At 34.0% G+C, this 26,739-nt stretch overlaps 1 protein-coding gene across 8 annotated transcripts in view; it reads right to left on the reverse strand.

Annotated features, from left to right (window-relative positions):
* Cdh8 (cadherin 8) overlaps nt 1-26,739 on the reverse strand; it is a 393,196-nt gene that overhangs the window by 63,629 nt on the left and 302,828 nt on the right. For 7 of the 8 annotated variants that reach the window (NM_001285914.1, NM_001285913.1, XM_030243274.1 and 4 more), the window contains 2 exons: nt 23,572-23,693; nt 10,731-10,848 (listed from right to left, as the gene is read on the reverse strand). In NM_001285914.1, the coding sequence (NP_001272843.1) occupies nt 10,731-10,848; nt 23,572-23,693 (240 nt within the window). The remainder of the gene's footprint in view (nt 1-10,730; nt 10,849-23,571; nt 23,694-26,739) is intronic. The other variant, NR_133570.1, reaches the window with a different exon arrangement.

Genomic DNA, 26,739 nt, shown 5'->3' on the forward strand with positions numbered 1-26,739 from the left:
GTTCATGGGTGATATACACAAATGTATGTATGTAGACATCAAAAGTCAGTGCCTAGCTTCATCTCAAGCATGCTCAACATTATCTTTTTTGGTGACAGGTTCTTTCACAGAACCCAAAGCTGACTTATTCTGCTAGAGTTACTGACCAATTAGTTTAGAGAGATGTCTGTCTTTAGATATTTTGTGCCTTAACTATATGTTCTTTATAGATAAGCCAGACATTTTACATAGGTGACTAGAGATTAAACCTCAGGCCCTCCTTTATGAGAAAAATAAATAAATAAAAAAAACAAAACATGTTTTTCCTACAAAGTCATCTCTCTAGTGCCCCTCTTAAAGTGGTTTTATTAACTATTTGAAGATATACTGGTATAATCTTGCATGTGTATTACTGATGTACATACTACTTGTTTCATTATTAAACTATTTCCTTTCTTTATTAAACAGAACACATGTTCACTGTATTAGGAACACTTGATATCTTACAAAAATCATCAAAATACGATGTAAACTCATCACAATAACAAAAATATTAATCTTTCTGCAGGCAGGAAAGTCTTGTTGTCCTGTAGTTTTTTGCTATCCATAGGATATCTTACAACAATTTCATTTTAAAAACAGTTGACCTATTATTTTACTCTTTAGGTTAGTACCCTGTATATCAGAAATTACCTCACTAAATTTGTAAGACAAAGAGTAAATTTCCTTCTACAAACATGTCCTTGAGCCCTTATTTTCTGAAACAACTTTCTGATAAATAAGTTTGAATCAAATAATTAAATATCCCAAGAGATTTCTTTAATTTCTTGGTTCTTTCTATAAAAGGTATGAAGAATTTCTAAAATCTAAAGTATCATGAACAGCTGTCATCACTTGGCATTTGGAAACTCTTGGAATTTCAGAAAGAAAATGAAGTATGTTTAACTGCTACATAAATTACACATACTTCCCTGGGCATTTTGGTAAGAATAGTTCAGATGGAACATGGCAAGTCATATAGTAGGGATAGTGTGAGAGAAATAGACATAATAGCTGACGGAGTAGATATCTGCCCAGCTTTAGTGCTGATTAAGGGCTATTATGAGTATGAATGGTGTGTGTTCTTTTTTAACTGGAAACTGAATTATCAAAGGCAAAGTAGATACCCCAGTTTGAGATTAAATATCAACTATGACATTTCACCAACATGCTTTGGCCTTGCGTTTAACAGTGTGCATCAACATTTCTCAACTAGACTTTCTCATATTACAAGCATCAGTGTGAAATTAGGTGGAGAATCCACTGTCTATGATTATATATTGATAGCACCACTCTGACCAGCCAAATGTTTCCTTAAGATGAATATGAGAAAGCCAATGAAAATACTTTTTTTTAATGTAAGGATAAGTTCACAAATTAAATACAGAATTTAGAATGTGGAACACCCCACTCTAAATCATAGGATTCTGTAGACCAGCTTATGAATTTTTGATACCATAGAACAAATAATCCTGCAAAATTTTAGCATCCTTTCTGAGAATTCAATTGGTATTCAAAAAATGAATCCTTAGGAGAACAAAATATACTATATGGGTGGGGGGAGTCAATATCTATTTTATCCACTACTTTATTTCCAACTCACGGAGCACTCTCTGATATGTGTGAGGCACTAAATAAATGGATATCAAATGAATGAAAAAGTGAATAATAAATAAATAAATAGAGAGATAAATAAATAAATAATCTATTATTAATAACCTCAGAGCATGTGAGAAAGACATTTTTTGATCTCTAACTGCCTTAAGGGGAGCCATGAAGTACTGCAAAGGTAGCAAAGAGGGCCAAGTTCACAGGACCTGCTGACAATAGAAACAAGAAGACAGTGGGTTATAGTGACTTTTAGTGATTAGAACAAAGCTAGGTAGAGAAGGTAGAGAACAGAGGTTTATAATCTATGATACGCAGAGTTCCATGAAGGGATTGAATATCTAACTAGTTTCACATTTTGAAACAAATGAATGAACCAAGGGTTTGGGGAACAAAGATGGAAAATAAAAATTACAGCCAAATTCACTGACCTGTTGTTTTATTTTTATTACACTCAAAACTTTTAACTATCATTCAATACCTACATAACTCACTATTCATATGTTACTCCTATATTAAAGAGGGTGTAATCCCACAAACATTCACCTATCCCATTTTCAAGAACTATGCATAGTTTCTAATAGTATGGAAAATTCAAGTTTGCTACTCTTAATTTATATTTCTCTTTGTTTTACCATAACGAGGGATATATTCAAGAAACTATACTATGCTAACAAAAATCCTCTTTTCTTTTTCTCATTTACCTATGATTTAGTCATGGAAAAGGCTCGCTGACATGTTTGGTGTCTGGCCAAGTAGATTAGTTCCAATAAGACATAGTATTGGTTCACCCAACCACTTATTTCTGGTTTCTTAGGGATGATTTTTAATTTTAAGTATTAGTGGGTAAAAATGGATTGATGCTTTTCACAAGAACTGTATAAGAAAGAGAAGAAAAAGGAAAGTTAGCTGCTGTTCATTTCCAATTTGACGATTATGGACTTAGCACAGTAACATTTTTGTTTTTGCTTTACTTATGATTTTGATATTAAGAACAGCATAAGAGTAAATATTATTTGCACCTGGGATTTAACAGAACAAGACTGTTCTTATTTTGTACAAGTTCTTATAGATTGTACAAAGGCATGTAAAGGTGCTAATGGACATGTAGCTTGTAATTAAACCTGCATTGTCAGTTGTTCTGGGTTTTGTTAATCCTTTATTCTAACTCACTCAGTCAATGTTTGCAGTGGTCAGCCATGTATAATTCCCACTCTTCCACCACCACCAATTGTTCTCATTCTCTTCCTTGACTACTTCTTTTCTCCTTATAACTTCTACACCAAACTCTGGGAATCTCAGGAGTTCGTGTGCAACATTCAGATCACACACCCCAGACAGATGATCATGTTTGCCTAGTATTTTGTCCAGAAAACGTTCAAATGAATGCAAAATGCATACTTCTGCGGTGAACAGAGATGAAATGACTGCCAACTACACTTTGTACATTTTTAGAAATGGAAAACTTGCTTAGACTGATGGTTTATTTTAAATTTAAAATTTAAATATTAAACCTGTGTCTGTTTTTCAGAGCAATCATGTTTGCCTGATACCCACAGATAGCTAAGATCTATTTCTGAGCTTGGAAATCGATGATAAATCAATAAATAAAATTAGTCTTCAAAGACATAAACAGTAGCAGAGCATAAGGAAGCCTGAGTAAAAGTAAAACTCAACTCTAACTTGTTCTATACACAGTACCTATTGTCCAGGGTACTCCTATAATTTTCTTTACAAGCTATTTTTAACTTTAGTGTTATTTAGAAGCTATTTTTCCTTAGAAGTTTCTTAGAAAGCAAATTGTCAAATCAAAGTGCATCTTGAAAATGACAAATGTAAATTTAAGGTAAATATGCAATACAGTTGATGGTTTCCTTTATTTATTTTTTTCAAAGATCTCCTTTAATAGAATGCACTATAGGGACTGGAATCAGTTGCTAGAAAAGTGACAGAGAAGCTTTGATAGAAGCTTTGAGAACACACATGTGAATACATACAGTTTCTAAATTATATCTAAGTATCTTTCAATGGCTAAGCTAAATTGTCTCCCATAACACTCACTGAGAACTAAACAATAAGGGCATTGCTATGTCTGAACAGAGTAATGATTTTAAGATTTTCCAGTATTTGCAAAGGACAAATGCAAAGAAATTGCATTTCTGAAAATATCCTTCCCATTAATTTTAAAAAGAAAATATAGAAAATAAAAACTAACATGAGGGTAAGAAAATAAAATCATCCCATTTTCTGATTCCTATTGCATAGTCATATATGTTAGAATAAAACAATAGAACTATTTACAACTTTCCATAGCTTACATATTATTCTTAATTGAAGTTTATAAATGCAAGTGTGTTTTATCAACAACATACTCCTGATAAATATAACAATAGACAATAAATTATGTTTTAGTACAGCAGAAATCTTTTCAGTTTTAAACATAAGCTCATCTTGTATATTTGAGATGCCCTTGATTTCTTGGTGAAAATTGAGCCATGCATTTTGTGATTGAAAAGGAAGTCCGATCCTCAGTATGAGCAAAGATTGAAATAGCTATAGCAATATCAACCATTTGGTTTGGTGAGTATGTTGTGGGAAAATTTACTAGAGTAATTGAATGCAGTGTTTTAATATTGCATTACAAGAAGAACTATACATTACATTCACACAGGCATATATATATATATATATACATACACACACACACACACACACACACACACACACACACATATATATATATATATATGGAGAGAGAGAGAGAGAGAGAGAGAGAGAGAGAGAGAGAGAGAGAGAGAATGAACACCTGGAAATGGATGTGCTGGCAAATGGGGTCTCTAGTAATGGGCACTTGAGGAAAGAACTGTAATTTATGATAGGCTCTTACTACTTCAAGTACCTTAGAACGGCAGAACTTAAGGAGGCCTATGATAATTAGACATAGCACAAATGGTTTATCTCTAACTCGGCTGGGAATAAACAAGGAAAGCTAATAGTTAAGTCACATGCGGAGGCATGTAACTTTTTTAAGTATGGAAGGAAAGACCTATTTTCATCAGTACAGTAACAGAAAAAAAAAAGATTTCTTGATGATTCTGCAGGAGAAAAGATCTTAAGTCTGGGTGACTTGTGATCAGAAAAAATCTGCTTTCACTATTAGGCCATAGATTTTTGATTTAAGGTCAATAGGTGTCTGATAATAGCTGACAATTGACAAAGGTTTAAAAAATAGATTGGCTCTCAAAATGTGCATTTACAGTTCCCATAACTCAGTATTAAGATAAAAAGTGATCCAGAATGTTGAAAATTTGAAGAGAAAGCCAAGCTTCACTTTATTGAAAGAGATAAAAAACAAAAACAGAAAGAAAGGAGGTAAAATTCCTTTTAGTTTTTACCCTCATGGCTAAATCTAAGAACCCCCATCTCCCCATCTTCCTCCTTGCTCTTTTTGAAGAAGTCATTTATCTTTCTAAAATAATACCTTGAGGACTTTATTATCGTGGAATAAGATTGTGTGCAAAGTCTTTTGGTGAGGATAAGTGACTTTATTGATGATTTCACAAGCAAAATTAATCTTCTGTGTTAAAAATGTCTATCTAGAAAAATTAAAGGAGACATAGTTAGGAATGATATGCTAAAGGAGCGGAAAGTATCCAAGGAGCTAAAGAGATCTGCAACCCTGTAGGTGCAACAACATTATGAACTAACCAGTACCCCGGAGCTCTTGACTCTAGCTGCATATGTATCAAAAGATGGCCTAATCGGCCATCACTGGAAAGAGAGGCCCATTGGATACGCAAACTTTATATGTCCCAGTACAGGGGAATGCCAGGGCCAAAAAATGGGAATGGGTGGGTAGGGAAGTGGGGGGGGGGTATGGGTGACTTTTGGGATAGCATTCTAAATGTAATTGAGGAAAATACGTAATAATAAAAAAAATATATTAAAAAAAAATTCAGTTAGCTGCTGGTAGAGGCTCTCAGAGGACAACAATGCTAGGCTCTGGTCTGCGAGCACAACATAGCATCAGTAATAACATCAGGGTTTGATGCCCACCCATGGGATGGATCCTAAGTTGGGCCAGTCACTGCTCGGCCATTCCTTCAGTCCCTTCTCCATTTTTACCCCTGAATTTCTTTTCAACAGTACACTTTGGGTCCAACATTTTGAAGCTGGGTTGGTATCCCATCCCTCCACTGGGCGGCCCATCTAACTGCTAGAGGAAGTCTCTTCTGGTTCCATATCTCCATTGTTGGGCATTGTGGGTAAGGTCACCCTCATTGAGTCCTGTGAGCCTCCTCCATCCCAGGACTCTGGGATTTTCTAGAGATCCTCCCAACCCCTGACCCCTGGCAGTTGAGATAGATGCAGATACTCACAGCTAAGCATTGGATTGAGGTCTGCTACCTTATGGAAGACTTAGGGGAAGGATTGAAGGAACTGAAGAGGGTTGCGACCCAATATGAAGCTGAACAGTGTCATCACACTTGTACCCCTGGGAGCTGCCAGAGTCTAAGCCACCAACAAAAGAGCATACAGGGGCTTCCCTGAGCAGAGGTCTACCTTGTTTGGAATCAGTGGAGAGGATGTGCCTAATCCCATAGAAACTTGATGCCCCGCCAATTGGAGGAATGCCTGGGGGAGGGAGGACATCTTCAGAATGAATGTTAGGGGGATGGGGGAAGCACTCTGCAAGGGAGCATCACAAGGGAGCCCCGGCAACAGTTGGGATATAAGTAAGTAAAATAATTTATTAATAAAATCAATACAGCAAAGTACCAAAACCAAACTAAAAGCACAGACACATAAAAAAGCAAAAAGAAATAAGATCCATATAGAAACAGATCATGTCCTGTTTATTGAGTGGTTTTCCACATCTTCAGGATGTCTCAGAATGTATATATATATATATTCACCATCCCAGCACAGCACAGTGGGAGCTAGGAACTGTTATCCTGGTGTTGCAGACTAGCAAACTGAACTCATAGTAAATTATCTATGGAAATAATATTCCTATGGTAGATATTTTCATAGTATAAAATGTATAAATCACATATACTTGAAGTAGGCCAACTCTAAGTTGAGATAGAATTCTGAAGATAAAATATGACTTGCAATCTTTCCAAGTAAATATTTTATAGACATTAAAGTAATGCAAGGAAGGCATGTTTACTCAAAAGCTCAATTAACAGTCCCAGTCATTTATGTTAACAAAATTATTTGTTGAGAAAAAAAGATACTTATTTTTGTGTTTGACTGCATGGCCTCATATATATTAATCTAATGCTTTCTCCACAAGATTCAATGACATCCTTAGAATGGATATCTTATCAATCAGATTAGAGTTAACTCAAACTTTTCCAAGTGGAGGAAAGCCAACTTCATTTGAGATCATGATTTTTGTTAGATTTTCTCAACAGTAACCAAGAAAATACTAAGTTTAGGGGTAGTGTGTATTTTCCTCTCATAGGCTCTCCTTAAACAAGAGAACTTCAGTTTCTATATTTCCCCGAGTTAAGTCATCTCTGTATTTTATTATGAGCCACTTACGTTCCCTTTTCAGCAACCAAAGATATTACAAATCCAATCAAAAATTATTTTACCTACAGTGTGTAGGCTGGGGGAGATCAGCTTCTGCAGATCTCAAATTTCCTGCAAACAAGATATTTCAGTATCTGTAACAGGTCCATTTATCTTCCTTGTCTTCATATATTGAATGGTTGGGTATTTTCCATTTCCACAGTTAGAATAGAAGCCAAATAAAATGTGGTCAGCAACACTCATAGTTTATAAATTCACGCAAGTAAAATATGAAGAAACCAATATCTATACTACCAAATTAAAAGATTCACGTTGTTCTGCATTTTAGATGTGCATAACACATTGTATTTCCATATTTGACCTGTGTTCCCTTCCTCCATATTGAAAGCTGCCTTCTTATTATGGTACAAATATTATTCTTATATAGTTTAATGGGAGGATTATTTATGAAATCATTCAACTGTGTAGTATAAAAGACACAGTCCATTTCTATTTCATTTTATCTTTGATTATGAATTCATAGAGGAAAAATTGCAGGAGGACCTATCTACTTAAGAAAGATCATGAGAATTCTGAGTTGAAAGCCATGGCCACAAGTTTCTTAGACATGCCAAGTATTTTCTAAAGATCAAAGTAATTGAGAAATTATTTCATTCATCAAGTGTAGATTTGGATATATTGGATATTTCAAAAATTTACAATGGTTTATTCTCAGAGACTTAAATCTATAAATTATCTCAGTTGAGAAGCATAAATTTCTAATCATTTAAAAGTCCAAATTATGGACAAAATAAATGATTACTAGCTATAAATATAATTAGACCATTTGATTTTATCTTATGTTTATAACATTAAAGATATCTCATTAAGTAATAATGTAAAAATATCACCATTACCTTTGCATTCTCACAAGCATCATTAACAGTGAAAATACTGACAGATTATCTATGTACTAACTTTTATAATCTATGTGTCTATCTAACATATATCCATACAACTATGTAAACATTTTAAAATTGACAAATATTTTGATGATTTCAATTGCTTCTGTATATTATTAGGACATCTTATTTTCACAGCAATTATTCATACAGCAAAGCAGTATTAGCCTATGTAGCAAAGTCTATGAATTTATAATCTAGGCAAAGGCAAAAAGAGCATAAACTTTACATATATAATCCAAAGGCCTCAGGTTCATGATTTATTTCATGAGGGTTTGTTGAATGTTTGGATCCTGAATCCAGAAGCACAATGAACAAATACCCTACGTTCTATAAGACAGTCCTAGTTTATGGTGTTTTGCAGACATAAATATGAACAGCAGCTTCTTCCACTTTAATAAAAATATTCCCCGTTGGAATAACAAATTTTCCAGTCACCATTTGCAAAACAAATGACTATATGATTTAAAATGAAAAATTGTTGTGTACGAAATGCCTTTTTAAATCCTAAGTCACTGTGTAACACCCAGAGTTGTTTTCAGACCTGGGAGATAGGCCAAAGTTTGGGCTTCTGTTTTCTAGAAACAAAACAAGACAATCCATGCAACTTTAAATATTCTGTTTAGAGCTTCTTGAAATTTATGACAGAGCATTCCCTGTGCATTTTTTCTACAAGTTTCAACATTTCAGAGAAAACATATGAAATCCATTATCAAATGACACATTCCTTTAAGAAGTATTATCATTTAAAATAGAGGCTGGAATTAAACTTCCTCTGGAATCCAGTAATTTGCCTTCCCATTCATCTAACCCTTGTGGTATGCGTATCTTCCAGGATCACAACTATAAAAAGGCAAGTCTTAAAATTATGGACGGTGTAGGGAAAATAAAGATATCTGAATATGGCAAATGAGAACACATTACTTCATTCGACTTTTTAAATGAGGGGTATTTTATACAACTACAATCTAGATACAAATAAGGTCCGAATCAAATAAGCAGGGACCACATTACTGTATATTATCATAAGTCTGAGGTTTATCAATGGGCTTTAAGCATAACTATATACATAAGATTTCCATAAAAGATAAGTCCTGCTTATCTTCATAAAAGGAACAAAAATGATGTTATTGGATAACAGTTTCTGATTAGGGTGACTAAATTGTAAGGATTCCATCTTTAGGGAGAATCTTGTCACTTTAATGTCCATAATAATGGAAGCAGGCTAGGTAAGTTAAGTCTGTATAATGACCTTCTTGCTTCCTTTTCTATGATGCATCTACATTTATCAAAGCATCCTCAAAGAGCTAAGTTACATTACAATGAAAGGCAAGGCCATGATACATTTAACGTGAGCCATAAAATGCTGTTTTATTTCATAACAGAATTTTCTTAAAAGACATTAACCTCCTACAAACTGAGACAGCAATATCCCAAACAGTTATCATGCCCCAAAGTTTCATGTGCTGATTGAGTACAACTTCTCTATTGTGCATTTTAGAAAGTAAAGAAATGCCTATTAAAAAAAAAAAAAAAAAAACAAAAAAAAAAAAACAGAAAACTGACCCAGACAATACTAACAATCTAGTTAAGACTAAGATAAATATGTTAGAGTCAAATTAAAGTTACAGTCCTTTAAAATATGGTGTCTGAATAAATGTGAATATATTCATGAAATACTGTCTCAATGGTTGAACTACAGCCCGTGATTACAATACAACCACACTTAAAGGAACAGTAGCCATATAAAGAAGTTCCTCAAGAATAACAGACTCAGTTAAATATTCTCTGTAACTAAGAGAGACAGAAATAAAATTAATTTTTATTACTTTTCAAATACTACTAATACAAAATTTCCTTCACAATATGAACTAACCAGTAGCCCCACCCACCCCCACCCCACCCCTGAGCTCGTGTCTCTAGCTGCATATGTATCAAAAGATGGCCTGGTCGGCCATCAGTGGAAAGAGAGGCCCATAGGTCAGGCAAACTTTATATGCCCCAGTACAGGGGAACGCCAGGGCCAAGAGGTGGGAGTGGGTGGGTGGAGGAGTGGGTGTGGGAGGGTGTGGGGGACTTTTGGGATAGCCTTGGAAATGTAACTAAAATACATACCCAATAATAAAAAATAAATTAAAAAAAAAGGATTTTAGGAACTAATGGATATTATTAAGGTTGGTGCAGGATTAAAACAAATACCTCTACTGGGTACCCACAAACCAGGCAAAATTAAAATAGACTTTTACTAAAGACTTAGAAACAGACAATTAAAAGTTAACAACTCCAAAGTGCTAACTAGTTCTTTCAGTAACAGATATCTCAGGATCTCAGACTTCTTGGAAACATTTAGGGAACGGTAAACAGAGCTTCTCATCTTGTCAAGGAAAGTACTCCCTTGGATACCATTAATTTTCATCAACAGTTTTCTTATCTGTAACGTCAGTATTAGAATAAGGAAGTAATGTAATTACCTTGCTATGCAGCTGATAAGCTGGCTTTCAGCTACTCATGAGTGAACAAAAATAAATAAATAACTTAATCATATTTTCCATTATTGTTTTGGAAACTGCATGTCATCTCCCAGTTTCCACCCTGAATGATTTCAAAGTCCTAATATATTACCTTCATTTTTCTTGATGGTGAAATTTGGGTTGTTGACCATTTCTGGAAGAAGACTGTACAAGAAAAAATGTCCGTTTTTGGGATCGTCTTTGTCCATGGCACTTACTGTTTGAATGACCTGTAATATAAAAATCATCATCAGCTCTTCTGATCATTTCAGAGGGCTCCCATTACCTGTAATATTTCACTGACATCGCTTTTGTGGTCTGGTACTTTAGGCCAAAGACTCATTTTCAGCTTTTTAAATTACCATGGATACTTTGTGCCAAGGTTTTGGAGCAAAATCCATCACTTTAAAACCTCAGCTGTGATAAATTGATGAAAATTAAGAGCATTACCTTAGTTTCCATTTGGTGTCTGTGGCTTGAAATAGCAAAGTTAAGTGTATTTGAAAACTCCAGTGGGCAATTACAGGTTTCTTTCCAATTTGTATATTTACGGGCATCTAGAATGAGATTTGGAACTGTTACGGGGATTGGAGAGGGCTTTGGGGAGGATCGTGGAGGCATGATTTAAACCTTCAGTCCTCGCAGCTCTTCTTTACCCGTCAAGGTGTGCGTGGCTGCCAGATAGAGTTTCCCTCAAACAAAGCTCCCTGGAAGAAACCTTGTTGAGGAGTTGTATGTGTTCTCTTCCAATAATGCAAGCTGTTTTTAAGGTTACTGGATAATACGTGAAAACAATGCTTAGATATTATCCTGAGATGAATAGATTATAGGGATGACTTCTGTGCAGAGAACTGTTTAGATTGGTATAGCCTTTTGGAATCCTACACTGAATGTTCTCGTTTCATTTGCAAAAACAACACCAACTTAATGCCATGTTGTTTCCTAGAATGACAGAAAACTATCTTAATTCTCATGTATGATTGCTACAATACTTAGGACTTCTATGTGAAACATTAGAAAAGAGCTCCCATAGTAAAAATATGAGGGCTTATATTTCTAATGCAAATAGCTACCATATGATTACTATGTGAATGAATCATGGCAGCCAAGGTGATGATAGATATTATACAACTGTGGAAACAAGGAAACGGTCTATAATGATAAAGGGTTAAGTATATGATGATAATGGCTCTAAATACTTTGTGTATATGTAAATATGAATACTGCATTGGACTTTGGAATTTTCAGAAAAGAAAAAAAATCATGTTTGTGAATAGGTCACTATTGTATTGTGCCATATGACTTGTACAAATTGGTGAACCATATATTTGTAACTTACATATGATTGAGATTTTGCATCCTATCATTATAATATACTTGGAAACACAATAAAGTTAACAATTAATGTTTACATTATGTTTGCATTTTGTTAAGAAATATGTCTAGTTACATTCTAGAACTTATTATAATTGCAGTCAGTTTGAGTGACCCTATGACTCAAAGTAACTGTAAATACAGGTTACCCTTAAGCTGGAAATCCTGAAACTTAAGTCAATCATTAGGATTTTTTTTAATTGAATTTTTCTCACTGAAATCACAGTCTTAGCGTTCCTTCTTTAAGAGAAGAGTTTGACACATTCTAAAATTTAGTTTCCTTTAATGTGTAAAACACAAGAGTGCTTTTTTCATGGGTAAATCGATATTTTTTTGTTAAGTCACATAACACTCTTATGAAATGCCAAATGAAATGTTGTTCCTGATTATTACTATTGTTTTAGTTAAAGACACTGCTTCTCATCAGAGACATGATTCCTAGTAATTTGAAAACTTTTGCTACTCCAAGAGGGAATAAGTCTAACTCTAACCAGATTTGAAAAGAAAGAAATTATATTTATTGTTGTTAAACACATAGCATATATGCTTCAGCATTTAAGAACACGGAGAAACTCTGGGGTCATAATTTCATAAATATAAATTAGAATGGAAGGCCAAGGTAAGAAGATGTTTAATGAACACAACTCTTCAGAGCAGCACAAATTAGCAGCTGTTTAAGAGACAAGTAGAAAGAGACACCTTTAGTTAAGGCCAGCTCTGTCAGAACCTCATGTAATAAAATCAAGGAATGACAGAAGTCTCCATTGAATCAAATGTGCCATCCTTTCCCCTATCTATCCAATCTTGTCACCACAGACCTTCTGTTGCCAGGTTCCATAATTTACTATACATGTGGTATATGAAGAATGGAACGGAGGAAGAGATAATTTCTTTATAATCTGGCATGAAGTTCAGTCATAAAACAGGGCATTTAAAAGATATACATAGATAAATTTCCTGTCATTTATATATAATGTGAATGTGTTGGTTCATATGTGCTGATGAAATTATCTATGTAAGAGCTATTTGATTAGTGAATCTACCATATTGAAAATAATGCACATAATTCATAATGTTTTGCATGTGTAAAGACAGACAGGTACTTACCACATCATGTCTCATAACTTTTGTCTGAACATCATACTGGAAATGAAGCATGCTTTTTCCATCACTTACATCAACCAGGATTCATTAGACCTCTTACCCACAAACTGTCAAGCCAGAAAGTGTCATGGCAGGGCATGTCAATATGAAGGTCCCACAATCGAAGTGATTCTGATACAGACTCAAGTCTGAAACCATTTATTTTTTAACCATTTCCATGACAGAAATAGTGGCACTCATGGATCTAATCATTAGTTAGAAATAAGTTTTGTTTTAAGAATCAATAATGTTAAATTCATGATGTATTGGAAAGGAAGTAATCAAAATGGTGAATCTAATTGACATAACAAATATCCCATAAATTGGTTGTGGTTAACATTTTTGGTTAAACTATATTTAAAATGTCATTTTATTTTAATGCAGATAACTGCTAACATTTTATCTAAATGTTGATCCTGGTAAATATTTTGAAGGACATTGTGTCACTAAAATACATTAAGATAAAATTTAATTTTTCAACGGTTTAAATAACATCTGAATTTTAAACAGTGGAAAGAAAAGAATGTGTTCAAGGGAGTAAATTACAGAGACACAGCATAGAAGGCATGCTGAAATCTCAGAGTTTCTACTGTGAGGTCTTATGAGCTCTGATGCTATTTAAATAATTAATCCTTCATTGAAATTTGTAAAAATGTCCGGAGAATTTACAGATGATGAATATGTACCTAGCTTTCAGTTTAGATACCTTCCCTATTTGTAGAGTAACTATGCAATTAAGATAGCTAAGGTTTAGCAATTTTTATGAAATTTATTCAGTTTCAGTGGAGACTGCAAAGGATTAGTGCACCTCTGTTTTTAAAAAAGAAGAAGGAAAGCAAAGACTATTTGAAGTAATATTAAGGGAATACATTTCAGGGCCACCATTAAAATTTGAAACATACAGACATTTCTTAAAACTCTTCAAAGAACATTTTCAAGAAAGAAACTAAAAAAATGTTGATAATATAATTCTGGTTCTGTAAATTATTAGATTATATATTCTTCTACATTTGCATGGAATTTTTATAATTCTTATTAAAATATATTTTGCAATAATTTACATTTTGAATCTCAGATCTGCTAACAAGGCTATCATGTGATCAATTAGAAGATTTCCAATGAGTTCTTATATTTGTTAATCACCAGTCTGTTCTTAGATGACAGTAAGTGAAATTCTCCCATTTTTCTTCTTTTGTAATTTGTCTGGCATGCAGTAGCCAGCAACTACTAACATGAATTTAGAAGTAAATTAATGGACAGACGAATAAATAAGTAATTTTAGACATATTTTTCTCATCCTTGTTAATATGAATAATGTCCTAAGAAGTAAACCTTAGAAAATTTATTAGTACTCACACATACAAATAACCCTATGACTCATCTTTAACATGTCTCATTAAACACTACATTCTTTTCAACATTCAAGGTAGATTCAAAGTTCATTGGCTTTCACATTTTCTCTCTATTTCAATAAATTTGGGTTTGGATTTCTAATTTGCTGGCAAATGGAAGATGAGATATGTGTCTCCATTGCTAGTTTTCTTGGTTTCAAAAGTATTATAGTCCTCTAGTGACTCTGAAGCTTAAAATTCACAATCAAATTAATGTTGATAATCATAGCTGTGGAAAGAAGGTGAGAAAGTACTAATGTGTTGTAACTTTCAAAATATTCTCCAGGACGTCAGTAATAAATATGTATATACATAGAGAGTATACGTGTATAATCTCCAGGATAATTATATAATGATAACCAATAAGCATATGCAACTGAAGCAGTGACTCAAAAATGTCCCTTTTGTTACATTTTAACTTCTCTTAAAAATATTTAAGTAGAAGGTGACTCTAAATCGATGGTCAATGAAAGAAAAAGTATATAAAATGGAAGGTTAGAGCAATTTCTTACTTCCATTTATTCTTCTACCTTTGTCAGTTTCATTCAAGCTATAAATATTACCTGTCCTGAAAGAATAATGTCTATCTCTTACAGCAGCAGTTTTTGTCTATTTCTATTTTTATAATGAACCAGTCAGATTTATGTGAATAAATTCTTAATTCACAAGATGCCCATATAATAATTTCAGAGCCAATTGATAATAACACATGCTGCTCACCTAGATCAGACAAGTTATCCCAATTCTATCCCTATATGATATTCATAACTACCTGTGGCTATTAAAACCACATGGGATCAGGATCTTCTTCCTGTCTGACTGCCTCCACCTTGGCTTCTCCTCTGTCGCTCCCATCTGTTCTGCCTCTCCAACTCTTAGCTCTGCCTCCCTTTTCCCTGTCCAATCTCTGGTGGTGCTTATAGAACAGTTTTTGTCTATTTCTTACAGCAGTAGTTTATATTTTCATTTGAAGAAATGATCAGACTTAGTGTACATATCTCTACTAAAAGTTAAAATTATTTGTACTTACTAATTTATATGCATAAATGAGGATAAAGTATGTTATTTATCATTATGTTGTCCACAATCAAACAAAAAAGTGGGAAATTATTTTTCTACAGATTTTTTTTCATGAAAATGAACTTAAAATAATTCCTGAAAAAAAGGAATATATACAAATACTAGATGAAATATTCCCAAGGAAATCTAGAAAATAACCCAATTTGTCAAAACTAGCAGATAGAGCCCAGGTGTAAGACTAGTTCATATCTATTTAAAAATACTTATAGAATTTATGGGTGAATTGTTTAGTCATTGAGTTGTAGTCAGGATTATATTTTCTTCCCTACCCACAATGGCTTCTTGTGCCACTGTTTTAACTAAAAACACCCTTTGCTTCCAACATGTCACATGTGTCTTTAGAACACACAGCATGAAGGAATGAGCTAAAGGAAGGACATGGAACAGATAAATATGTGGGATTTGGACCTTCAGAAATCCATTATGAAATACCTAACCACTCCTCCCACTTTTAATCTCATCTTTCCCACTTTCACTGACACTACACTAACACAAAGCAATATCAATGTTGTTTTCCGCATGGAATGTTTAGATACATTGGGTTTTTGATGTTTAGTTTCCTGTGTTGTTTTGCTGCCTCAATATATCCCCTATATATTCCCCTATATATTTATATGCCCTCCAGAAATGATCAATACTGAAAACAAATCATTCCATCTTGTTGTAGAAAGTTATGGATCCTGAAGTAGTTGGCTTTCATTTAAAGATAAACTTAGTTGTCTTCATTGGCTTGAAGTCACGATCTCCTTTTCAACCGTGTCTCTTATGATCAGATAATTTTATACGCTATCTCCTGCTTGTTCTGGCAAACAATAATTCCTAAGCTGAACTGATTGTTTATTCTTATAAATGCCATAATGCCATGCTTCAATGTGGATCCCTGAGTCATTAATTGAATCTATATCATTTTGATAGAAACTCACAAGAATTTATAATCAGAAATGAGCTACTGAGCCATAATATACACCACCTATCTGAAAATTCAAGTGCCTGCATAAATGTGAAAATTATGTAATTAAACAAAATGTTCTTAATTTTTGATTTGAATTTTGTTTATTTCAGTGTTTCACGACCATATTAAAAAGCATACAAACACAAATGCACACACACACGCACATACACAACACAGATTATTATGCTACTTTACAAGTGTTTTCTTATCCTCTGCAAGGTGTTATGTCATATCACTTGAAAACTATAGAAATGCAGCCATTATTTTCTCCATCTTTCCAATACCTCTAGTTCAATTTTAACCCAATTTCTGTCTTTAGTAGAAAGTCTCTACTCCATATATAGAAGAGGATTGCCTTATCTGGCATCAGTTGGAGAAGAGGACCTTGGGGCCTATGGAGGCTTGGTGCCCCAGTGTCGGGGAATGCTAGGTAGGGCTAGAGTGGGTAAGTGGTTAAGGGAACACCATCATGGAGGCAGTGGAATAGAATGCAGGGTTTACATGGGGAAAATGGGAAGGAGGACTCTCTCTCTCTCTCTCTCACACACACACACACACACATGTGAATATATTAATATCTTCACACAAAGGGCTTTCTAAGGTATGGTAGTTTAATAGCTTAAATTAACTTTCATTCCTTAATATTAAGTCCGAACATTTATAAATGTCTTTAAGTTAACATTTGGGTTGCTCAATACCACGGACTTAAATTATATTTTATCAATATTCTCATTCTATCAAAATTAGTTTATATAATTCCTGTAAATAACCCTCTTAAAAGGTTTTCTACATATAGCTTCCCCATATATAGTTTTATACATTCCATTAACTAACCATTTTCTTATTCTACCAAAAATCAAGTGAAAAAGAGTATTTTATCATCTTCCATTGAGGCCATCAAGTTCCTCTGGTTTAAATCATCCCTGCTTCCCACTTGTGCATGCAGATACACCAAAAGAGGGGAGGGGGCTTCTGATAGACACGTTCAAATAAAATCCTCTATACCAACTGCTTCATCTGTGCTACAAAACAACCTCATTTTATTTTGTTATTGAGAGAGAGAGAGAGAGAGAGAGAGAGAGAGAGAGCGCTCTGAAACTGAAAACAAATTAACAATTTTACAGATTCATTCTTTGCTAATTTTCTAAAACAATAAATATCTTTACTTTTCATATTTAGGATTCTTTCTTTGTATCCAAGGTTTCATAAAGTGCTTTAAGTAAAATATATTATTTTTTTCATCAGGAGTTGATATGTGTTTTCTCCTTTGATAGTGTTGCTCACTTTTATTCAGAATCTTATTGTTCTCTTGCCTACATTTTCAAGAGTTACTTTGGATACTCACAAAATTTCAAAATTCTTCTTCCTTGGGAAGTACAATAAGTCTCTAGAAATTGCAAAGGTTTGACACCTTCAGGAGCAGAATTTGGACCATTTCTATTGCATCATAAACCTTTTTTTTCTTTTTTTCTTTTTTCTTTTTTTTTGAAATGTGTGGTAGTGTATGCCTTCAATCCCAACACAGAGGCCGGTGGAATTCTGTGAGTTTCAGACCAGCCTCCTCTCCAATGTCAAATTCCTGGTCAGTCAATTAAATCTTGTGAGATCATATGGCTTTCATAGCTATGTAATGGATTCAAGTGCCAAATTCTTCAACTAACTATGTCTGTGATATGGTTAATGATTCTATGTGTCATGTCCTGCATAAGGCAAACAGCTTCCATTGTTAGTGTGCTCTGCAGTTACAGCCTCCTCAAGGCTGTTTCTATTACAATATAGCATGTGTTTCCCCCTCACAAACATGGGTGCAAATTCTGTTCAGACATGAAACTCTTTCTAATCTGGTCCTTGCTTCCTATTCCCAGGCTGAGATATCTTCAGTTTCAAACAGAGTTCTTGCTGCAAATTCTGTTTGGCTTAAGTTGCTGGCTAGAAGCTCCTCTTCATGTGTAGTCCTTTGTCATTTTCTTTAATAGCAACAAATTAGAAAAAGAAAACAACACAAAACAAAGTATCAGGCAATACTTTAGATCCCTGATTTTTTGTTGTTGTTGTTGATCTCTTTATGTTTCCACCTTTCTGTCATTCTAATTGAAATATCATAAATGATGTGATTCATCCACTTTATTCTGTTTACTGTGTCTTCCTCATTGGACTTCATGGGAGTGCTTCTACACTTTCATGTTGTTTTCCCAATTGTTGTTATAATAATTACTGCACCACAGATGTACAATGATAATTGTTCAATAAATAAATGAACAAAGTTAACATGTATACTGTCTGAGAGTAAAGGAAATATTTCCATAGAAATATCTGATAAATTAACTTTGAAATATGTCTCATTGCTGGACAAAATCAATTAGAAACTTAAGTCTTAAATTCCGTTACTATTCTTTATGGCAACTATGCTATATATCCTCCAGATTTGTGGATGATGATGTTTTGGAGAGCTATAATATTTCTGTAATGAATAAATGGAAAATTGCTACATTTTTGCCAGAGATGTATGATATTTGTGAAGGTGAGCTAAAGTCTTTTTATTTTCATATATTCTTATTATAAGCCAGACACAATGGGTTCTGTCTAAACAGCAGACCTCTGTTAGTGTAGGCGTTGACAAAAATCAAATTATAATCCATTATATTCATTTATAGGAACAAGATAAGCTTTTTGATAAAGGAATGTAAAGCTTTAGCAAACTGTCATCTAAGTATTTTTACTACTTAAAGGGAAAGTTTGACTCGTTCCAATAATGAATACATGTTTAGAACCTTGGGCTGAAAAAAAATATTGGAAGTAAGTCTCTATTAATCTGAATACAGTATGTAAGACAATGGTACCTTATATAAAATCCTACCAAAACCTAATTAAGAAAATATGATGCAGAACCGAGCTCTGGAATGCTTGCTAGTCAACTGTGGATGATCGTCTACATTACTTTCCCATGTTTAGTTCTGTACATAGGAATATTAAGTACACTGAAGGAAGCCACTGGTCTCTACACACTTGTTACCTCTTCCTTCACCTGCTGATTGGATCCCCATGGTCTTCAGATAGACTCTAGTTTATCCCCAACTGACTCCTCAGACAAAATGTTTCTGTCCCAGTGGAACTTATCCTAGAATCTAAAGACTTTTCATGATGTATCATTATCTCCTTAGGTCCATTTAGTTTGTGTGCTGGATGTTTGAAAAAATTTCTTGACAATCTATAAATTCTAAGTTAAATGTGTATGTCCTGGAAGAAAATTCTACAATGATAAAATTCTGATTCTTTAATTGTATTCCATAACATTTCTCATGCTTAGCCAAACTCTGTGATAATGATTATGGTCATTGAACACTTAGTGCCCCAAACAAAATAAAATAAAACAAACAAAATACTCTCAATCAGAAGTATGAACTATAAAACAAATTTTTAAGTGTGATGCACATTCTGTGTTTTACCTGGGACATTAGTCAGGCCTAAGCGAAGAGATCATTTCTATGCTTCCCATGACATTAAGAGCCAACTGCTTGGTAGATGACCATACCACATTTTGATTGACTTAAATTCTATAGAGGCATCCCTCTTGATATAAGACAACTTGCCTATATCTATTATATATGGTGCTTGAACAGAGTAAACAGCCATCCAAAACACTGCATTAAATGGATCCCATTGATTAGTGGCATCATTTAAAATATTCTAAAAATAAAAGTATTTGGGTTGATTTTCTGTGAAGGACCATGACTTCTGCGTCTCTCTGACAGTGATTATTGCTCTTTTGAGAGAACCATTTTTTATGAACTCCACCTTTTGCCTCATAATTTTAAGAAGGTCATAGAAACAGGTGCGACTCATGATTTCTCCTTCACAAACATAGTAGTACCTCTTTTAATATGATGTATGATGGAGTAGTGCTGATTGCCTAGGCAAGTGAAAAGAGCCTTTCTCTTTTTTAGGTGGTCCTGGTTGTGTTTAATATAGTGAATTCTGTTGAAAGGGATATATTGCAATAGATTCTCTACCTCTATATTGACATTAGATTCCCATTTTGTGGGGAATTTTAGAATTGTTTTACATATGCCATTTCAGTCCAAGCCTTTTATACTCTCTTTAAGAGCTAGCTCTGGGCCATTGATAAGATTTCCAGGAGCCAAGTCTCTGATGAAGCTGTTTCTCAAAGAAATTTATCCAGAAATGGCATACAAGCCATTGGAGTGTGACTTTTATCTTTCCAAGGTTATTTTGCAACAGTCTTAATTGTTGAACAATACTAAGATAGCTATCAATGCAGTGAATGCTAGTTCTTTTTTAACATTTATTTTTTATGATGTTATGAACACTAATATGAACATTGTATTTTTGAAGTACGTTATCTATTTGTGTGGTATTATGAAAGGTGACAAAATGTATTCTGCCTGGAGATAGTGGTGAATGTTTTTAATACAACAATTCAAGTGACTGAGGCAGAACCACTGACTGTATCCGTGACCTCGTGAGTTCAAAGGCACTCTGGGCTTCATACTAAGATAGTGTCTAAAATTTTAACTCAGGAAAAGAGAAGAAATACATCTATTTCACATTCTGTACATGCCTAATATATAGTATAGTAACATAAAATTTGGGGAAAATGTAGAAACAACTAGATAGTCAATCATTAACAATTAGGCAAGAGTTATATGAAAAATCCTATATGAGTTTTGGATGACTCAAAGGATTCAGGGAATCCAAGAAATTGATAAAACTGTTGAAAATGCCACACCCAGTTAGCTTTATGGCCCAAACCCATGCAAAGCAAGTGTTGATCCTTTCATGGAAATAAAACTCTGGTAATCATACAGAGAGCATATTCATTAGGGGATGCACTGCAGTGACACACGCACACACACACAGCAAAGACATTTGTTCACACAATAAACCATTCTATTAATTTGTAGAAACCATAAAACAAAGAATCAACTTTTCTTTTATTTGGATGTTTCATAGAATAGGAGAGGAAACAGTGCATTGGATTCTGTTCATTTGCTTGTTGTTTTCTTTCTTTCTTTTTTTCCTGAGGATAAGTAGAACTGCTGAAAAAATCGTTAAAACTTTATAAACAGCCAAATTCCACAGGGTAACACTGCAGATTCCTAGAGATCCAAGCAAGAGTCCTGTCGATATCACTATTGAGGCCAACATGTGAAGTGTCAATGCCATTGACTCTGAACTTGTGTGATGAGTTCTGCATGAGCAATGAATTTCTAGTTAAATTCTAATGCATTTTACAGATTCTGTATGATACATTAGTGCCTAGCTTATATCAGTAGTCAGCTCTGTTATCCCATCAATTTTCTGCTCCATGTAGCAACCATTCCCTTGAACCTGACCTGCCATATTTTGATTACACTCTCTCTGCCTATTAATTCAGAACCCTGGATAAATGATATCACTGACATTTGCACATGCAGACATGCGCATGCACATACACACAAGTGTGTGAGAACACACCCACATTCACACACACAGACACACACACACACACACAGACACACACACACACACACACACACACACACACACAAACTGCCAATAAGGATCACAATTCAAGATGCTTAGAAGTTATAATTCATACTTGACAATTCTGTTATGAAATTAGAAAAAGGCTAAATTTGGATTTGAAATATGAAAATAAAAACTGCTAAGGCTGAATGTTTTGCTAAGAACAGAAGGCCTAGTTAACTAAAGTCCATTTTATTATGAGCATTTTAACTTTGTTGTGTGTGAAGTGTGTATCTTATGTTTTTGCTTGTTTGCTTGTTTGTGTCTGGTTTGCCTTACATTTTGGTAGACTACGGGGGAGAGGGGCTAAACATTTCAATAAGTCAGAATTGTCTCGAGATTTTGCCCACTGTTTTATGGGCAGATTACCTCTTCATCCTTTGTAATATCAAGTAAGAGAATAGAACTAGGTAACTGCAGTCCTAGTCTGTCCTTTAGGATAAAAAAAATGACTCTTGTCAGGTAAGCTTCTTGGCAAATAGTAAGTTTAATTCCTAACACCCACATGAGGCACAAGAATAGTTGGATTAACAACTCCAGTGTCATGCTGTCAGCTGCTGTTTATTTAAATTAAAATGTCACCATCCAGAAATAAATTAGGAAGTTGAAAAATGATAAATTTCTTAAACATACAGTACTTCGGCACCTCATTAAAATAAATCTATTACATTTGTGGTTTTGTAACACTTTACATAGGCTAGTTTCATTTTGACATTCAGAATGTAGTGGTTTCTGTGGATTTTGTTTTGAACTTTACCCCCCACCCCCCCACCCTGAGCCTTGACTCTGCTTCCCTTCCTCCCACCCCATGTTCTCCCAGCCCTGTCTCCCTCCCTCCCCTCTTTCTTGCTTCTATCTTTAGATTTTGAGTGTATTTCTGTCTGTTCTATTTTATACATTTTTCTGTCCTTTACTTTTGTCATCATTATCTCAATTTATTAATTTTGAGTCTTATCTATAAATAGTTAAATGCCTTAGGGGCATGTCTAAAAATTGATGTCTATATTATGTTTACTAAACTTGCATATATGTGTACAGACACTAGTATCACTACACAGAGCTTTCTATAAACTACTTGTTTTCTGTATTCCACATTTATGCATTAATCTTCTTTTCAATATAAAAAAAATGCATGTTTCCCATGAGCTATTTACTACATTCTTGCCAATTGATGGTTCTTTCCAGCTTCTGCACTCTAAGACTATCCCCAGTCATCACCCACATGTGATGTATTTGAAGGCAATGATTTGGCTTTGAGGTCATAGGAGAGCAGATCACTGCACTTTTATGTGCCAATTTGATCATAAGTAAGAAGAGAATTAACATCTGAGAAAGACAAATATTCCCTTCTGTTACCATTTGGATGAGTTTCATGCCTGTGACTTTGCAAATCCAACCAATGCAAATGCACAGAGTAATGCAGGTTAATTAAATATGAGACAGTTGTATACAAACATATTCAGCATTAACAACATGGAGATATTTACTTGGCCGGGTTTTCCATTTTCACATAAAAATGCCTCATATTCGGATGCGAATTCAGGGGCGTTGTCATTGACATCCAGCACTTTAATAGCAACAGGCACTCGAGATATCTGACTGTGGTTCCCTATGGGAAGGAAAAAATAACATCAGAATTCAGGGTATTTCATTTGAACTTGTAGCTCAACTCTCTCTCTCTCTCTATGTCTCCTGTAAATCCACTTCAATAGGATATTTTCACCTGACATGGAGTCTAAACTCAACATTGTGAGAAAGAAGAGCAAGTGTGTTACTACTTGGTATATATAAAATAAACAGCAACATAGTTTAGTAATTTGAACACTATTGTTCTGGGGATGACCCCACAAACAACCATATGTAAATGCGCTGAAAGAGATTTTGCTTATGAAGTCAGATGTATTTTATTTAAAACCCATCATGTAAAGGAAAACAATACATACAACAGCGATGTATCTGTTCACTGAAGGGAAAAAATGTGCCTGGTACAAGCTATTACTTATTTGTCAAAGTATGTATCTACTAAGATCAAGCCTACCAAGCAGGTAAAAGGGCAGAATTAAATCAAGCATGAAAAGATAAAATTTGAGAAGAAGATAAGACCAGCAGACTGACTTATTGTACTGTAGTCAATTTCAGAATTAATTTCATGTAAATTAGATTATAGTGTTCTAATATTTCTAGGTCAATTCCCGTAGTCGAGAATCAACTATGTCTATAGTCCTTAGATCTTTAAACTAAACATAAAGTATATTTGTACATGTATTTAAACACACACATGCATGCAAGCATGTTCGCACGCGCACACACACACACAATTTTGTTGTTTCTTAAATGTATTGCTAGGTTAGGCAATACTTATTTTTTAATGAGTATTAGATGCAATGTACTTCAATTCTGACTTTACCATGTTGTAATCTTTGATCTGTTGTAAATTATACAGAATGTATTGGAGATGGACAATTGTGTTACTATGGCACTGAATATTTTAAGGTAACAAAGTGAGTAACATGTTTTGGGTTTTCATTATGAACAAAGAGGCCCACAAATGATATCACAAATTTCTGGTTTTGACAATTGGTTAAAGACAAATCCTTAAAACCTTCAAATACTCATCATTTAAAAATACAAATGACTTCTAAATTTCATAAGAAATTATTCCATTCATGCTATAAATTTACAATTACTTCCTAGCTAGCCCTTAAAATTTAAATGCAATTTAATTGGAGCAGCATGCTCTTACATTCACATTTGATTTGAGGATGGAGAGCTGACACTGACATCATGGAATTGCTCTCATGTAAGTTATGAAACACAACTTCCTCAAAATAAAGATGATGCCCCTAAATAACGTCCAAGTTTTGTCCTTCTTTGTTTTGCTGTTTAATGTCTAATGAATTAATTTCCTCTCTCATGGAGGAAGCATGTAGCTCTCTAGTTTTGACGAAATGCAAATTTGAAAAACAGTATAACACATGTCTCTAAGAGAAGAAACTGACATTTCGTATTTTGTCTAGTCAACAAAACTCAGCAGAGGTTAACCTTTAAATGGAAAATGATTATATCCTTAAAGGTTTAGATTGCTTTTCTACTCTGACCATGAGTTTAGAGTAGCTTGTGCAGTATAAAAAGAATAAGGTTTGCAGTAATGTTTAGATCGCCATCATTGCCTTCTTTGCCCCTATTGTGACTCATTTTCTTCCCAGGGAAATTAAAACCCTAGGATTTAATGTATTATTCATGAAATTATTATAAATCATATAATAGAAGAAATAAAGTTTCTGACATGAGTATGTGGTTTGTGTTTGGATACATTCTAGCCTTTGTCATTTCCAGTATCATCAGGATCATGTATATTATGTTACTTTAGAGAATGTATTTTACACTGTTACAATATTAACATTTATTCTGTTTTGGTCTTTCATATGAATTATTTGTATTGCCAAATATGGAGAACATACCATATTTTCAGGGACCTAATTACTACCAAGCCCTCAAATGTTTCCATGTTTGTTGTATTTATCTTAAGTTTGACCAGTGTTTGGAGTTTGAATCCAGATATCATTCTGAAACTATCTAATAAATTCCATAACCCCTATTATTCATACAATTAAACCTGCAATCTACAATCTTCCCTGGGAAGCTATAAAATTTAAGTTCATTATATTATGGTTCTATTTTATCACAGAAAAGCCTCTTTAATAAATTAAGTCTTTAAGTCCATTTGTCCTAACAGCACAGTACTGTTGGTTATTCATTTATTTTTATAATGATAATTCATTTTATACCATAGCTCAACTCTTCTGTATATAAATTGCTACAGAAAATGTCTATTAGATATTTTTGTATTTGATCTAATAATGCCATTCATTACTAAGTGGTCACCGATGACTAAACTGTGTCAAATAGTAACTACAAAGTCTGTCACTATCAAGTAAAGAAAGTACACACACACAAAAATCTATCCTTGTTCTTACACAGTATCTTGACCCTTTGCAGAGAACAATGAGGCAAGCCAGCAGATTCGATTCAATGGCATGTCTATCAGTATGGTAGTGGCTGTCTTCCCCTTTGTTGTAGTATGAACACATCTTGCATGCAAATACACATATAAACAACTTCTTAGTACTCAAAATGATAATTTATTATGAGTTAAGAATTTCAATTTCTCTCACGTTTGTGGGTGTGACTGTTCAGAATAAATACCTTATACATCTTGTGTATGTGATCTACTACTGATTTACATTAGAATTTTCCTTTTCATTTAGTAATTTAGAGTCCTTACTCTGTACAAGAAAAAAAAAAAAGAAGAAGAAGAAAAAAAGAAAAGGTAAACTATTTCCACTGCACTGAAAGTGACATTAATGCAGTGGACACAAATGGTAGCCTCAACTGTCTTGCAAAAAGAACGGGAATATCAGTTAAACTAATTACACTTTAAATTTCTGAATGCCTTCATCTGTTTTCTCATTGATTCTTTGGTCATTCTAAGAAACGGTTCCAGCTATATTAAAAAAAAAGAGAGAGAGAGAGATATTAAGGTGTTTTTACATTAATACTAGGTCATTGGTCTTGCAGCATGGATATATTCAATTGTTGCAGGAATTCTGAGTTGAGCATAAGGGCCCAATATCAAAGAATTTCTGTTCTTTTTC

Source organism: Mus musculus, chromosome 8 (assembly GCF_000001635.26).
Source record: "Mus musculus strain C57BL/6J chromosome 8, GRCm38.p6 C57BL/6J".
Taxonomy (NCBI): Eukaryota; Metazoa; Chordata; class Mammalia; order Rodentia; family Muridae; genus Mus; species Mus musculus.